Raw genomic sequence first — 17,143 nt, forward strand, 5'->3', positions numbered from 1 at the left:
TTTTGCGATCCCTGCCTTTTGCTGATAGAGTTCAGGCTGCTGTTGGTCAACTGAACACATGATTAGAAACCAGAGAAATAAAGCTCAGTAGAGACAACTTCAGGGTTGTAACTTAAGGGACAGCAACCCTGTGCATTTGCAAAAGATGTAAATTGACTCAGGGGCTAGAGGGGTGTCTGAAAAATTCAAAAAGCCAGAATTGGAATCCGGACCTCTGCCACTGTTGGGTAGGGACTGTCTCTATATGTTGCCACCTTGTACTTCCCAAACGCTTAGTACAGTGTTCTGCACATAGTAAGCGCTCAATAAATACAATTGAATGAATGAATGACTCCTTGATCTGTGCTGATCCCACTAGGCCACACTCTTAAGTCACTTCATTGAGATTTTTCCTGATGAATAGCCCCCGTCACAAACATTTATCTCCATTGACCACAACAGCTAATTTTCTCCTTCCATGACTGCTTGAAGGACATTGGTTCACCACCAAGGATAGAAAGCAGCCTGGGAACAACCTGACCTCGAATGGTCTTTTATTTAGTTTTTTTTAAGTATTTGTGCAGTATTTATGCCCCAAGCTTCTTGAGGGCGAGGACCACATTTGTTTTCTAATCGTCGTGTCTCTGGGGAGGTACGTGGTCAGTATTCGGAGTTTGCCTGACGTAGCATGTGATCTGTGATGCGTCCTCATTGCCAATATTTGCACGGTGTGCATTTCAGATTTTAAGGAATGCTGAGTCTTCCAGAAACGTGCAGCCACATTTCCTAGAATTCCTGTTGTCTCTCGGCTGGCCAGTAGATGTGGGGAAGCATCCTGGGTGGACCGGACATGTGGCAACCAGTTGGTCTATTAACAGCTGCGGTGATGGTGAAGGAGCAGAGCCAGGTGAGCCGCTTTGATTCTCTTTTGACCAAAAACTTTCTCCTAGAGGAAGCGGGGGCCCCTAAAACACCGTGTTTCCGACCACACGCTCCTCGGGGAATCCGTTTGGTGGACAATGAACTGGCCGATCAAGTTCATTTTTCCCCATATTACATACTTCAACTTGTGAAGCAGCGTGACGTGGTGGAGAGAGCATGGGCCTGGAAATCTGAGAACCTGGGATCTAATCCCGGCTCTGTCAGTTGCTGGCTGTGTGACCACGGGCAAGTCACTACACTTCTCTGTGCCTCAGTTTCGTCGACTGTTAAGTGGGGATTGAATACTTGTTCTCCCTCCTACTTAATATTAATGTTGCACCTCCCCAGCGCTTAGAACAGCATTTGTGACACACAGTAAGCACTTTAACAAATACCATTTTAAAACAAATTGCTTGGAAATGTTGCTATTCCCCTGTTCTGGATTTTAAGGGTGAGTGACAAAGAAGTGAGAGCTGAGAAGTTAAAGTGGAAACTCCAGTTGGAGACGTCTGGGAAAACAAGACTTTCTCTCCTCCCCCATCCCCTCCCAGTTTCCCAGGGAGGATCCCTTCAAACAATGGCTGTGGGCGACTCTTATCAGTGACGCCTGTGTTCGGGGTGCTCTGGGACCCCTGGGATCCCCCAGACCATTGCAGCCCCAAATAAATGTGCTGAAGGTGGGAACCGGAACTCAGCACATGACATCGAGATTGTAATAATAATAATTGTGGCATTTGTGAAGCACTTACTGTGTGCCAGGAACTGTACTAAGCGCTGCAGTGGATGCAAGCAAAACAGGTTGGACACAGTCCCTGTCCCACATAGGGCTCGCAGACCTGACCACCACTTACAGATGAGGTAACTGAGGGATAGAGAAGTGAAGTGACTTGCCCAGGGTCACAAAGCAGACAAGTGGCAGAGCCGGGATTAGAACCCAGGTCCCTCGGATTCCCAAGCCCATGCTCCAACCACTAAACCACGCTGCTTCCTGTGGGCGGGGGACATGCCTACCAACTCTGTTGGATTGTACTCTCCCAAGTGCTTAGTACAGTGCTTTGCAAACCGTAGCCACGTAATAAATACCAGCGATTGATAGACCAAAATTCCTTAGCAGCCTTTTGCCTTGCTTCGGAACCAAAAGTTGAGGAAGAGGAGGAGATTTCCATGGCTCCCAGAAACCACCAAGTAGATTCCTGTGAAGCTCCAGTTCACCTCTCCTTCTGACCTAAAATACTGTGTTTGTTCTTACCAGATGAAGGTGTTTCGTGCGAAGACTCTGGAGCAAGTGTTTTCAACGGACAGAAGAAGGTGCTGTATTATGCCGACGCCCTCACGGAAATAGCTTTTGTCGTTCCCTCACCTGTGGAATCCTTAAGTAAGATCCTTGTTGATGTATTTTCTGTTGGTGCACTAATTTACTCTGAATCATAGGGTTGGAAGTCATCTAAGCAGCATGGCCTAATGGGTAGAACACAGTCCTGGTAGGGGGAAAGACCTGGGTTCTAATCCTGGCTCCGTCACTCTACTCTGTGACCTTGGGAAAGTCACTTCACTTCTTTATGCCTCAGTTCTCTCATCTGTAAAATGGGGATTAAGACTGTGAACCCCATGTGGGACATGGACTGTGTCCAACCTGATTATGTTGGATTTATCCCAGGTCTTAATACAGTGCCTGGTGCATAGTAAGTACTTAACAAATACTGTTTTTTTAAAATCATCTAAGATATTTCGTACTTCCTTGCAGAATTGAAACTTGTTTAGACCCAGCAGATCGTTGTTTTTCCGCATAAAAATCTTATAGGTGGGGGTGATAACCCCAACCACCCTATCCCAATTTTTAGTACCAAAACCTTATAATATTTGCCTTCAAATAATTGGAGAATCAAGTTACCACCTCCACAACCTCTGTTCTCAAATCTAATCTTAATCCCTTTAACCTTTCCTTCTAGAGCTTGTTTTTTTTTTCAATTCTTTCACCGTCTTTCTTGCTCTGCTTGCTGTGGGAGGTTGGGCAAGTCACTTCTCTGTGCCTCATTTACCTCATCTGTAAAATGAGGATTAAGACTGTGGAACCGGGACTGTGTCCAACCTGATTAGCTTGTATGTCTACCCCAGCACTTAGCACAGTGCCTGGTACATGGAAAGCACTTAACAAATACCTTTTTTTTTTTAAAAGGGAGGAAATGAGGTTTAGTCAGGTAGGGAAATGTGCCTTTACTAAGGCCTTGAAGGTGGGGAGAGTAGTTGATTCATTCATTGTCGTACTTATTAAGCGCTTACTGTGTGCAGAGTACTGTACTAAGCGCTTGAGAAGTACAGGTTGATGGTTGACAGGGAAGAGCAGAATGCCCAAGGAAGGCTCAGATTCAAATTGATCTATAAATCCAGATTTAATTGCTTGGCACTCACATCCCCTGGGGCGCAAAGTTTGATGATTGAAGTTCCCTTTGAATTCAGTTAGGTACCACCCCCTCTTCCGTCCTGAGAAATCAAGATTTCCTTCGTTTGAATTCTGAATACAAAATCATCAATCCTCTTACTCCCCTGTCTATCCACCAGAAAATGAAGAAATAGGAGGCTGGAGAAGTTTGGGTTTGTTTTTAATTTTATTCTTAGTAGAACTATAATGTGCACATGCGACTCCAGAAGTCAGCTCTTCTGCTGTAGAATGCTGAATTCTTTTGTGCAAAATGTACTGCATAGTGGACATTAGTCCTCTTGCCGGAAATACAGCCCAGCACCAACAGTGTTCATTAAAAGTAAATTTATAACTTATATGACCATTGAAAATTTAAAAATATTTTCAGTTCATGTAAAAAAGACTTGATGGTTTCTTTAGCCTAATAATTGCACACCTCGATATAAATGGGTTAGAGGAAATGTCCCTTCATGAATCCAAAACTAGCTAAAAATTAGAGCACATAGGTGAAAGATAAAGGAACCCTTTTTTCAGGATGGAGAAGTGTAAACAAGGTGCCAGGTCCAATTTATTTAACATCTCCGTAAATGAACTAGAAGAGGGAGCGTGCCATGAAATCCCAAAATTTGCAGGTGACATTTAGCTCTCCTGGGTGACCAAATGCCAAGACAAAAAGAATAAACTCCAGGATGATCTCATAAAGCTGCTTGGGAGGTCTGAAAAGCGATAGGTGAGGTAACTCGCGTACGGAAAAGGCATTTAAATTAGAGCTGATGGACTTTGAGCCAGCAGACATGACTCGGGAAAGAGATCTGGCTTCGAATTATTTGCCTAATGGGTGGCAGCGGCCAAAAGTCCAACCAGATGCTGGGTGGCATTATCATGAAAGGGGTAGAAGACCTCCCCCCCGCCCCCCAAAAAAGAGCAAAGTTTTGCCAGTGTACAAAACATTGGAGTTACGGTCCCTGCATTTTGGGAAGCATGCAATAGAGCTGGAGAGCGTATAGAGAAGATCAGAGAAAATCACCAAGGAAATGGAGAGGCTTCACTTTTAAGAAAGCCAGAAAGAGTTAGGACTCTTCAGTCTCGAAAAATATAAACTGGGAGTTAACGTGATAGATGTCGACAAAATCCCAAAAGTGGTACAAGTCAAACGCGGAATTGTTATTCCCCAGATCCCACAAACACCAGGATAAGGGAGCATTTGTAGAAGCTTCAAGGCGGTAGGTCGGAAACAAAAGAAAACACTACCCGTAGTAGCTGGTAAGCCTGTGGAACTTGAGGAGCATTATAGGCTGAACATATGTGTAAGTCCAAGAAGGGTTTGGATAAATTCATGGTCAAGTGAATTTATGAAGAGAAGCAGCATGGCCTGGTTGCCTGGGAGACAGAAGGACCTTGGACAAGTCACTTCACTTCTCTACTAAGAACCCACTATGGGACAGGAACTGTGTCAAACCCAATTATCTTGAAGGTACCCCAGTGCTTAGAACAGTGCCTGGCACATAACAAGTGCATTTAAAAAAAGTGAATCATCATTTGATCTATGGGTTATTAGAAAGTGAGGGTTGGAGAGGGAAAAATGTTTAAGGACATTAGATGGAACATCCCTAAACTTCTGGACCAAGGTCAGAAGGGCAGGCAGCCACCCATCCACAGTGTTATTCTGAACACCTTGTTACCGCTATTGGCAACAAGCAGCGCTTAGTACAGTGTCTGGCATATAGCATGCACTTAACAAATACCATGTAAAAAAAATTGGAGACAGAATCCTGGGCTGAAGCCGTTGGGTCAAATTGTTAGTGCTTTTTCAAAATCAATTCCTGCAGAACAGAGTTCCCCTCGTATTTCTTAGAGTAGTTGGTAAGCGGTAAAGGCTACATTGAATGGCACATGTTAGAATCTTTATTAAAAAGGTCAAGTTAATCACAATACAATATGATGTTATCCTGTTATCCGGAGAAGCAGCGTGGCCTAGTGGAAAGAGCATTAGCCTTGGGAGTCAGAGGACCTGGGTTCTAATGCCGACTGTTCCTTCTCCTACTTAGACGCCATGTGGGACAGGGACTGTGTCCATCTCAATTATCTCGTGCCTGCCCCAGAGCCTAGAACAGTACTTGACACATAGTAAGCTCTTAACACATAATAATCGTGATCATTCCCTCTTAGACTGTGACCGGTTGTAGTGATGCTTGTCATTTTGCCATGTGGTCCGATTAGCTGTAGCTTGCAGTTTTGTCGTTACTGGATTTAAGCTTTCCCTTTCGGGAGGGGGCTAGCGCAAACCTTTATTTTCTTTGTCCTGCAGCCGACTCATTGGAAAGCAACATATCCGATCAAGAAAGCGACTTGCCTATGGATCTTCTTCCCGGGATACTTAAACAGCCATCTCTGACACTTGAGCTTTTTCCCAATCATACAGACAATCTTAATTCGTCACAGAGGGTAAGGTGTATTTGCAAATCTGAATATTTCCATGACGTGCTCTAAGGACTCGGTATCAACACCCTTAAGTCTCATGTCTTATCTGCCTTGCCTCCATAGCTTAGTGTTGAACAAAGATATAGAGACAATACGATTGATTAATTGTTGGACCGTAGTGATACAATGTCTGTAGTGGCGTCTGGCCCGCCTATGGTAACGGCATTTCTTCATCCACTCTAAGCCAGAGGCATTGCCTGATAGGAGTTGCCTAAGTCATCTCTTGGCTTTCTTCATCCCTGTAGCCCAGAACAAAAGCCTACAAATTAGTTCCCTCCTTGAGTTAAGGCCTCCTCAGCAAAGAATGCCAGTAGCCCGGGGGTGTCAAACCAGTTCTACAAAGCAACTCTGGGCAAAGCCAGGGACAGCGTGTTGGGACAAATGTAAAATAGCCTTGGCCCCCAAACTTTGGCTCAGTTGAGATTGAGGATGGTGAGGGAGGAAAGGGGTGACCTTAAGGCCTGGAGCTTGCCTTCTGGTTTTAGGAAGTTTAGGATATGTGAGGTTCGGGATCATACACTCCCGCCTTAGCAGTGGGCAGTGAATTATTCTTCCCTGCTCACAGTGCAAGCACAGACTCTCCCAGTGATGCACAATGCCATTAGAGGTCCTGCCCACCAGAGGATATTCTGCCACCCTCCCAACTCAGGCATATACCTTCCTGGCCCTGTATTTAGGGGATACAAGGCCCCAGATTTCTCAATCTACAGTCTAGGACCCCTGGACTCCATCGAAACCCCAGGACAAGTGATTGCACTCTCAGAGAAAATCCTCCAGCCACCAGGTCTACCTGCTGGGACAGGAGACAGTGAAGACACAGACAACCAGTGTACCCGTTTGCCTGTTGTTGGGTGGGGACCGTCTCTATATGTTGCCGACTTGTACTTCCCAAGCGCTTAGTCCAGTGCTCTGCACACCGTAAGCGCTCAATAAATACTTTTGAATGAATGAAAAGGGCAGAATCGGGGAAGGTGTGGTGAAGCAAGGCTGTCCCCCTCTCCACTCCAGATTTGTTGTCCCTCGAGAAAGTAAAGTGGCTTGGAGGCATTAGTATTTGGCTCCTGGCTGTTTTTGTTTTTTTTTTTAAAAAAAATACAATGGCAAGTCCCTGAAGCAGTAGAGCCCTATGTCCTACTAAAAGGGCTATAAAGGCATAAAGTTTTCTCTGCAGTTGAGAAAAGGTTATTTTGGAACATCAGGTAGTCTCGGATGATGGACTGTTTCATGTTGAAGCGTATTTGGCATTTAATCTATTATAAATTGTAAATGGGCTCTAATAAAATCAAGCAGCTGCCATCCCAGAATCCCCCCTGAATTTATTCCAGGATGCAACTTTGCATCTGAATTACCACCAGTGTGCAAAAACATAGCCTTAAAATATCATAAACTTACTCTATTGAAAAGCTAATCACCGTTAGAGGGAGAGGTAACCGAACCAAGCCATCCGGAATGGCAAAGGGTCTTTTTATATGCAGTGCAACTTCATGGTGAGGTGAGGGAACTGAGCCGATTGCTTTCTATATTTTTGAACACAGTGTACAAAGTGAGAACGATCGTCGTTTGAGAGGTCCTTCCCAGCAGTCAGCATTTTGGGAATCAGTGAACCAGTCACAATTATTGAGCACCTACCATGTGCAGAGCACTGCGCCTAGTGCTGAGATGAGGACGATAAAATCAGTAGATTTAATCTGAGCCCTCAGGGAGTTTGCGATTTAAAAGGGGGCAGTTACTTCAGTGAATTCCAGATAGGATAACATATTAAAGTGTATGTTTTTGAGTGTTCTCTGGGATTAGGTGGCAAGAATAGGCTGGAATGAAGATGGAGCTAACTATGGTCTGTGGAAATGAAGGGGGCGAGAGACCCAAGCAAGAGACTGGAGATTAAATAGATGAGGACGAGGCACAGTGAGTAGTTGAGTGTGAGGGGAGTGAGGAGTGTGACCTGGGGTGTTGAAGGAGCAGAGTGGATCAGTAGTGATGATGAGGTGCTTTAAAAACCAGTGGTTTAGAGTTTCTACTTGATTTGGGGAGGAATGGGTAAACACTGGAGGTTACAGAGGAGCGAGGAGACAGGGCAAAGCAACATTTTTAAAAAAAGACTCAGGAGTGGAGCGAAGTGTGAACCGAAGAGGGGAGAGACAGGAAGCAGGGGGATCAGGGAGGAAGCTGATGCAGAAGTCAAGCCATGATGCTACTAGTGTCTGGACCAGTTTGTTGGCCATTCAGAGGGAGTGAAAGGGAAGGAAGGAAGGTCCAAACATCAATGAAAATAAGCCCTGGATTTTTAAAAAATGAACTTGTTACTAATGATTATCCTGATTAAGGCTTTGCGAGAGATTCTGCCTCTTCTTTCCATTATTTGGGGTTCATGGGGATCTGGGTGTGTCAGGGCTGCAGCATTATTTGAAATGTGCTGGAAATCACATTCACGGTCTCATTCATTCATTCAGTCGTATTTATTGAGCGTTTACTGTGTGCAGAACACCGTACTGAGTGCTTGGGAAGTACAAGTTGGCAACATATAGGGACGGTCCCTACCCAACAAGGGGCTCACAGTCTCGCTGTGCCTCCACCTCTTCCCCCCACCTCCTCACCCCAAGCACCTCACTCGGCTCTGCATGTGTTTCTCGATCTCTCACTCCCACTACCTTTGTGACTACATGGAAATTCTCTTGAAGCCACCTAAAAAGCCCCAGGCTTGCACTTTAGAACCACTGTGCCTCGTTCTCGCCTGTCCCGCCGTCGACCCCCGGCCCACGTTCCCGCCGCCCTACCTCCTTCCCCTCCCCACAGCACCTGTATATATGTTTGTACACATTTATTACTCTATTTTACTTGTACATATTTACCATTCATTTTATTTTGTTAATATGTTTTGCTGTCTGTCTCCCCCTTCTAGACTGTGAGCACGCTGTTGGGTAGGGACCGTCTTTATATGTTGCCAACTTGTACTTCCCAAGCGCTTAGTACAGTGCTCTGCGCATAGTAAGTGCCCAATAAATACGATTGAATGAATGAACTGCGCTTCCCTCATGTCTCCAGTGATCAGACCCATGAAAGCATTGCCGCCCGGTTACGGTGCGAGTTGTACTCCATCCCGGTATTTAAGAAGTGAATTTAAGGGTTTCTGTCTCGTTCTCTCCCCACAGTTGAGCCCTACTTCCCGCACGAGAAAGTTTCCTCGGGGCCGGACTGTGCCACCGATGGGTCCCGAGACCAAGGTCTCCGTCGTCTGGGTCGAACGTTACGATGATATAGGTACGGTATGAAGAGTCGGTCTTTGAAGGGAAATTTGCCACCCGAGGGCGAGTAAGTGTACAGGGGTGAAAGGGTGGCCAACTGGGGCTGCAGCCAGAGTTGGCGAGGGGCTCTTCAAACCCCCGGCGGAGGGAGGGAAAAACAGGACCTTCCCATCTGCTCCACTAAGGAGGCGATGAAAATGCCATCCTTCGCACCTCCACCCACTGCGACCTTTCTCGTGTGAGGTCAGTAAGCCCGGAGACTGGGGAGGTAGTGGGGTTTGGAATTAAATCTGTTTCAGCTGCGGGGGATTTTCTCAGCCTTAAACTGAATCACGCTGGCACCGTGCTGTGATCCCTTGAGCCGTGATTGAGTCTCTCGCGTTAGAAACCTCCGCATACACGTGGCGACGGGTGCCACCTCCTCACTTGACCCATTCTGGACCCCATCAGGGGGAACTCGACTGACAGGGGTGAGAGACTGCTAGCCACACCACGTGGACCACTAGCCCTAAAGACAGTTGCATTCCGCATGTTTGCGGCCTTGTTGGCTCAGTACGGAGGTTCGCCCGTTATTCTCGGAGGGAGACACTCTCATTCGGGCAGTCTTGCCTTCAGGTGAAGAAAGAAGAAGGCAGGAATTTTCACAGTTATGCCCAACGTTTTTTCTCTTCCAGAAAACTTTCCCCTCACTGACCTGATGTCAGAGACCAGCACTGGTGTAGAAACTACAGCAAATAGTAGCACTTCCCTCAGGTATGGCCTGTCGCGTCTTTAACTTGCTTTCTCAATGGAATTGAAGTCGTCCAGTTTTCTTTATTCAGATTACAAAATACTGCAACTTCTTTTATCCCAGAGATAGAGGAGCACACAGGGTGCAGAAAAAGTTAGGAGTCTGTCTACTTGGTGTGTTAATTCAAATATCGTTGTTATTATCGTCACTAATTGATCACGTGACCTGTGTTCTTGAGTTTTCTCAGTGGAGAAATGCTTTGTCTGGGTCTTCTAGGTAACATGGGCTTTAAATGATGCTTTGCCTTTAGACTTTGTACTCGTCGGGAATATTCGAGTACTTCTGCCCCTCTGCCTTGCCTTGCCTACTGAAATAACTGGGAACAGACGTGTTTATATAGGAGCAACATTTTCTAGGTGGCTAAGGTTTTGGGTGCAAACTAAATCTCCCTAAGGGCACACACCAGATTATATTAGCCTTTTCCAAAAAGGGTTTTAGTCCCCCCCTCATCCCGTGCACATTTTGCGGAGGCTGATGCAGTTGTCAAGGCGGGATAGGCGAAGTGCTTGGATCAGCATAGTAGTGGTTTGGATGGAGAGGAAACGGTGGATTTTAGTGACGGTTATGAAGGAGGAGCTGACAGGATTTGGTGACACTGAATATGTGGGCTGAATGAGAGGGAACAAACGCCAGAGTTACAGTCCTGTGAGGTAGACGATAGTGATGGTGTCTATAGTGATGGGAAAGACATGGGGTAGGAAGATGAGGAGTTCTATTTTGGACACGTTTAGGTTGTTTTACATATATACCTGTAAGGTCAGTACTGGATCATAGGTATTCCAGCCAGCTGCCTAAACTGAGCAAGAGAGTCTTACTTTGTGCCCTTTAGCATTAGATAGTCACCCTACCCACAGCGCTTACGAACATGTCTTTATAGTCTCCCATGTTTCCCCTCTTTCATTTATTTTAATGACTATCTCCCCCTCTAGACTGTTGGCTCCTTAAAGGCAGGGATGGTGTATACTAACGCTATTGTTTTGAACTCATCCAAGCGCTTAGTTCAGTGCTCTGCACACAGCAAGCACTCAGTACATAGCCAGAGTACTTTTAAGGGGCAGAGCCGAGCAACTCGGAGCTGCCTTTTCTTCTACCCAATTGAAGAGCTTTTCTTTTCTGCCCTCTTAAAGATCAACCACCCTCGAAAAAGAAGTTCCTGTGATTTTCATCCATCCTCTAAACACTGGGTTATTCAGGATAAAAATTCAAGGAGCGACTGGGAAGTTTAACATGGTCATCCCACTTGTGGATGGGATGATAGTCAGCAGGAGAGCCCTGGGTAAGTCCCTCGCTAGGCTTCCGAAAGTACTTTTCTCAAGACTGCTGACGTTTTTAACGTTGGGCAGCACAAAGTATTGGTAACATCATGGGTTTGTGGGGTGACCAAAGGTTATGGGGCAATTGCTAAAATGAGCTCGAGTCAGTAATTATAGCATACTGTTAATCTTGTCAACTCTTTGGACGCCCCCAGGGATTCCCCCCAGTTCATCCCCGCTGGGGAAGAACAGAGGCCCTGGAGCAGGACCGGCTGGGGGATTTGGGGGACTTTTCCATCTCCCACCCACCCATCCCTCCTCTGTTTGGGGGAGGGGGCTCTTTCCCCTTCTAGACTGTGAGCCCACTGTTGGGTAGGGACCGTCTCTATATGTTGCCAACTTGTACTTCCCAAGCGCTTAGTACAGTGCTGTGCACACAGTAAGCGCTCAATAAATACGATTGATTGATTGATTGTAAGCAGAGGGTTTGGGGAACCCTGGGGGCAAAAGTCAGAGCGGGCCTTGCCAGCGCCGAGGCCCAGAGATGACCGCTGTGGTGTTTAAGCGCCTGTATATATGTATATTTATTATTCTATTTATTTATTTACTTGTACATATTCTATTTATTTTATTTTGTTAATATGTTTCGTTTTGTTGTCTGTCTCCCCCTTCTAGACTGTGAGCCTGCTGTTGGTAGGGACCGTCTCTATATGCTGCCAACTTGTACTTCCCAAGCGCTTAGTACAGTGCTCTGCACACAGTAAGCGCTCAATAAATACGATTGAATGAATGAATGTATAATATTATTATGGTACTTGTTAAGCACTTACTATGTGCCGAGCGCTGTTCTGAGCACTGGGGTAGCTACAAGTTAATCAAGTTGGACACAGTCCCTGCCCCCCCCCGGGGCTCGTGCCCTTAATCCCCATTTTTACAAAGGAGGTAACTGAGGCCCAGAGAAGTTCAGCGACTTGCCCGAGGTCGCACAGCAGGCACACGGCAGAGCCGGGATTAGAATCCGAGTCCTTCGGACTCCCAGCCCCGTGCTCTATCCACTGAGCCACGCTGCTGCTCTTCTCACACTGCGGTTGAAAGGGTGGCCTTTTAGCTGCCCCTATTTGGCAGCTCTGTCCTGTGAGCTTCAGCTTAAAGGTCCTCTCTTCGTCCCGGGGAGATCTGAAAATACCGGTCCTGGAATCCAAGATGTCCTGGATTCGAATTCTGCCCTGCAGGCAGTAGGACTTGAGGACTGAGCCATTCGGCCACGGGCCATAGAGAGCTGCCCCGATGGGCTGGCGAGCGTAGTAACGGATCCTTTCTCTTTAAGGTTTCCTAGTGCGGCAGACCATCATAAACGTCTGTAGAAGAAAGCGGCTGGAAAGCGACTCGTACAACCCCCCGCACGTCCGACGGAAACAGAAAATCGCCGACATTGTCAATAAGTACAGGAACAAGCAACTGGAGCCGGAATTCTATACCTCGCTTTTCCAGGAGGTCGGGCTCAAATACTGCAACCCTTAGACCGACATCCCTCCCGGACGACGAGATCAGAGCTTGGCGGCTCCAGGAACCCAGAGAACGCTCTCTGACCGGGGTTGACCCAAAAAACGACCACCCGCCAACCCCCTGGACCTCCGCGATCGAGGAAGTGGCACGGGGAAAGAACGGAAAGTGGCTTTCGGTTTTGCGGTGAGATCAGACCCGCCAGCGCAACCATGTTCCAAAGAATACATGCTATAAACCCTAACCACAAGAAAACACCCATTCTTTGGTTTTCAGGTTCTAATTGCAGAATATACTGCTCTTTAGGAGGAAGAGTTTACAGGCTGCTCTGATGGAATTTTACTTGGGAAATTCATCGCGCGGCGTCAGATTGACAGGCTCGTGACTGGAGACCCAGTCTTCGACTTTCCTTTTCCAGGAAGTTCATTCATTGTAAAACGGCTTCCCCAGCCTCAGCCTTCCAAGGCAGCGAAACCAGTCAGGGCCGTCCACAGAGGGGCAGAAGGAAGGAAGGGTGAGAGAGGCTTAACCGCCTCTATCTCTGGGAGATAGATACTAAATACTACAAACATCTACCAACATGTAGCCTTGCAGTCAGCCACAAAAGGCCCATTTGGGGGGAAAAAAAAATCCAGGTGCAAACTTCACCTGTTCCTCCTTTGTCTTAATAAAAGTGACATCCCCTTGTCATCAGCCCAACCATCTGACAGAACTGTCCACAAGCCCACGCTGATTCCGGGACAGGATGGAAGCCCAACTTAAAGCGGGCGGGCCGCCTTTGTGTATCCCTTTGCAACACAGAAGGGTACAGGAAACCGTACGTCAGAACCACGCCAGTGAAGGCATCCCTCAGTACAATATCACCAGTTCAGTGCAGCGAAAAGGGATTCTTCTTACAATTATTTTTAGTATCGTGAACCGAGAATTGAAGTATCAAAGCCCAAGGTTGTGTTTGAACAAGTCTGCAGGTGTTGGAAACGCCTTGAATTTATACACGGTCGGTCTTTTTTTTAGCAGGACTCAACAGGTCGTTCTCTACGGAAGAGTAGTCGGGGAATTTGGGCAGTGTAGCTGAGCTGACATTCAGATCTGTTGCAGAACGTGACTGGTGAAGTTATTAATCCCAAGCCCAAACGGTATCATTAGGCATCTTCCAGAAGCAGTCTTTTAGATCATTATTAATGTTTTTATAAGACAGTGATATCACCATCCCTTCAGTGGTTTTAGAAACTGTCCTTCTCTCTGGCCCACCCATCCCTCAGTAATGAACTGGGAAGGCGAGCCAGAAGTTTTATGAAGAACAGCTATGGCAGCGCATATCATTCTACACTTTGCTCCCTTCACCGTCTCCATTGGGCACAGGCTGCTATCTAGAGGCGTTTAATGTCAGAAATTTTTAGAAAATTGAATTCAAGGAAAAGGACCAGTCGCGTTTGTCCTTCCTTTTCACTCTGCTGTCCTCAGGTTACTCTTCGTTCCCAACCATGAGATCTTCTGTAGACTTTCCTCTCAAAGGTTGGTTTTGTTGAGTGTATGGCGTCTGAGGAGCTAACATCCTCATAGGTCGAGCTGAGGATTTTGCAGTGTGGGAGCCACAGTGAGGTGGACTTGATCTGTTCTTGGTTTTAAGTCTCTCTTGGAACTATTCTTAGGTGTGCCTGAAAGTCTTCCTTCAGAGCCCCTCCTGCTTCTTTCACTAACCCAAGAGTCCCTTCCCGGTGTAGAATCTCTCAATGACAAATTTTGAGGGTGACCGCTCATATCAAGCTAGCACTAAAGACTCCCAGATCACTAATTGCGGGGCTGGGGGGATCCCAGAAGATTGCCCAAAGTTAGCCTGCCCCTCCGTGAAAATACATTTGAAGAGATGGTCTGTGCTTGTAGGTTAACAGACCGGACTTTGCTTCAGGAGTCATCTAAGATAAATGAATGAGGGGTGTGGGGTTTGGATTTCACGCTTTTCAAATGTGACTTTGAGAAAAGCAGTTCCAAAGCTTTTTTTTTTTTCAGCGGTTCTGATACCAGAAAAACTCGGGTGCATGTGTAAAAAGTTCTCCTAAAGTCACCTCCTTCTAGTAAATAAAACCTTCTTGCTGCTCTACGTAATTTCCAATATCCTTGTCTACAAAACAAAGGGTTTCCTCTTGAGATAGGAACGTGGTAGGGGCCATCCGCGTTGGTGATGGAAGGCGACTTGACGCTTTCAGAAGGTCAGGTTCGGTGGCCTCTGACTCCTCCGCAGAGCCAGTCTCTGAAGTCGGTGGGCAACGAGCAAGAAGTGAATTTAGCCGTCACTGGTGCGGGTGCGTTGAGTTCATCGCACTCCCACGAGGGCTGACACAGATGGCAGCCTCAGTTCAGTGTCTGGGGACCCCACAGAGGTCCGTGGCAGGATGATGAGAAATGCGGACGGACAAACGCTTACATTCACCCTGTCTCCGCTCTGTAGAAATCCCTCCGGTCGAAGACCCGGCATCACAAACATAGGCAGGCCGCTGATTAAAACGGCAGGTCCGATGCACGTGCGCCGATATCACCTAGCCAAGATGCTCAGCGTTCAATTTGTCTACTACATTGGCTCGGGAGTGCATTCTGGAAATTAGAAACCACCTTCATTTGCTTCATGTCTGGTATGTAGGTCTTAATGATATTTACTCCCATCGAAGGTGAATAAGCCAGAAAGTTTGTACTAAAGGAGGTGAGAGCGTTTCTTGAAGACGGAGAGTAGAGTTGGTGTTGACTCATCAGCGTGTGGGGCAGGAAGGCCGGATCGAGACGGCGTCTTTGGAGTGGCCGTAACTTTTTACACGGAGGTTCACCGACCGCGCTGAACGACTCTGTGGCGGAACACCCGTTCAGATTCCCCGTAGCCAGCAGGCCCTGAAAGTAGCGGAGGGGTCCCCCCCAACCCCACGTTGTCGCATTCGTTTGGCTAGCAGTTCCCCCCAACACCCTGACCCTGGTTTTGCACCCTGAGCTGTTTTGGCACTGTCCGTTCTACTGGTGCATGGGTGCTCGCTCGCCTTGGGGATTGAGCGTCCCAGTAAAACCAAGGAGCCCCTTGGACACAGCCAGTCTTAAAGCAGTGTCAAGGCACAGACTCATGGCGAGAAATGGCCAGTTTTCCATCACGTGGGGAAGAGCCTCCCCCCAGGGAACCCAGGGATCTCCTGCCGCTCCGCCTCATCCCTCCGCGCCGCTGGCGGAAAGCTGATCATTCCCATCTTAGGGCTCCTCTTGGGCAATTCTTCCTCTTCTTCTTCTTCTTCTTCTTTCTCTTCTTCTTCCAATGAATAATGGTGTTTGCGAGCTGGATCCGCTGACTCCGCCGCGGGGCCCGTAGCCCCTTCTTTCCCCGGAGGGGACGATCGGCGGTTATCTGTGCTTGAGAAGCATTTTATTCCCTTATATTGCACGCGTGCCCGGAGAGCGTAGAAATATAGCTCCTCGTGGCCTCTTCTGGCAGAGATATCGGAGAGAATTGGATATTTCCTTCCTGGTAGCATTCCGAATCAAATATCAGAAATTCAAAGAAGACGATCCATTTAGGGACTGTGTCTTGCTGCTGGCTTACGACTCTCCGGTAAATAAGTATGGGTAGAAACACTGGAGTCTCCGAGATCTCTCTTTGGTGTTTAGGTGGAGCATCTGCAGGGAAGACTTGTGTCGGCTAAGGGATTCAGTCGCAGGCTTCCCAGCGGTTCTCTTGCAGAATGCTTTCTTCATCTCAGGATGTCAACTCTTGTCATCCCCTACCCCTGGCCCATAAAGTTTTAGTTTTTGAGTTTAGTTTAGTTTTTGAATGATGAGGGAAAAGGTGTCCCCTCCCATTCAGAAAAAATCTCCTGGAGCAAACAACATCCCCTCACCCCCACCCCAGGGGCCGGGCGGGGGTGTCGGGAGAAGAGGGAAGGAGCGTTATTTGCTTGAAATCACGAACGATTCCGGACGAATTTCCGAAGGGAATGTTGCCAAGACATGATCTTTGTTCCTCTTGTATTTTCTGTAAATATTAACCGGCACTCAGTTGTAAAGTAAAGGCAAACTGTAAATACGAAGATGTGAACCACGTTCCCTCGTCTCTTGTACTTTATCTCTTGTTTGTTAGGGAAGGCACAAAAGGCTCGTTTGTATTTATGCCGATTCTTTGTCCAGAAGAAACACATGAAATATTGAATGTAACACATTTAGTCGATTAAATTTTAAAGAAATTCTTCTCTAAGGTGCTCCCGTGTGGCTTCGGTCGGCGGGCCCGTCCCAGGGCTCCGGGGAGGAGAGTGGCCGAGTGCAGAGGACGCGGCCGGGCGGCCCAGTGAGTCCAGCTCCCTCCGTCGGAGCCTGCTGGCCATCCCATCTGGGAGTGGTGTAGGGCTGGGCCTGGTACAGACAAAGATCCAGGCTCCAATCAATCAATCAATCGTATTTATTGAGTGCTTACTGTGTGCAGAGCACTGTACTAAGCGCTTGGGAAGTACAAGTTGGCAGCATATAAAGACAGTCCCTACCCAACAGTGGGCTCACAGTCTAAAAGGGGGAGACAGAGAACAAAACCAAA

At 47.2% G+C, this 17,143-nt stretch overlaps 1 protein-coding gene across 4 annotated transcripts in view; it reads left to right on the forward strand.

Annotated features, from left to right (window-relative positions):
• The window catches only part of RALGAPB (Ral GTPase activating protein non-catalytic subunit beta), a 105,744-nt gene extending 88,934 nt beyond the window's left edge, over nt 1-16,810 (forward strand). For all 4 annotated transcript variants that reach the window (XM_038750617.1, XM_038750618.1, XM_038750619.1 and 1 more), the window contains 7 exons: nt 721-886; nt 2,153-2,275; nt 5,628-5,764; nt 8,950-9,058; nt 9,717-9,795; nt 10,960-11,108; nt 12,413-16,810. In XM_038750617.1, the coding sequence (XP_038606545.1) occupies nt 721-886; nt 2,153-2,275; nt 5,628-5,764; nt 8,950-9,058; nt 9,717-9,795; nt 10,960-11,108; nt 12,413-12,606 (957 nt within the window). In that variant the 3' untranslated portion in view covers nt 12,607-16,810. The remainder of the gene's footprint in view (nt 1-720; nt 887-2,152; nt 2,276-5,627; nt 5,765-8,949; nt 9,059-9,716; nt 9,796-10,959; nt 11,109-12,412) is intronic.
• Nucleotides 16,811-17,143: the final 333 nt, after the last annotated feature.

The sequence above is a fragment of the Tachyglossus aculeatus genome, chromosome 8, assembly GCF_015852505.1.
Source record: "Tachyglossus aculeatus isolate mTacAcu1 chromosome 8, mTacAcu1.pri, whole genome shotgun sequence".
Taxonomy (NCBI): Eukaryota; Metazoa; Chordata; class Mammalia; order Monotremata; family Tachyglossidae; genus Tachyglossus; species Tachyglossus aculeatus.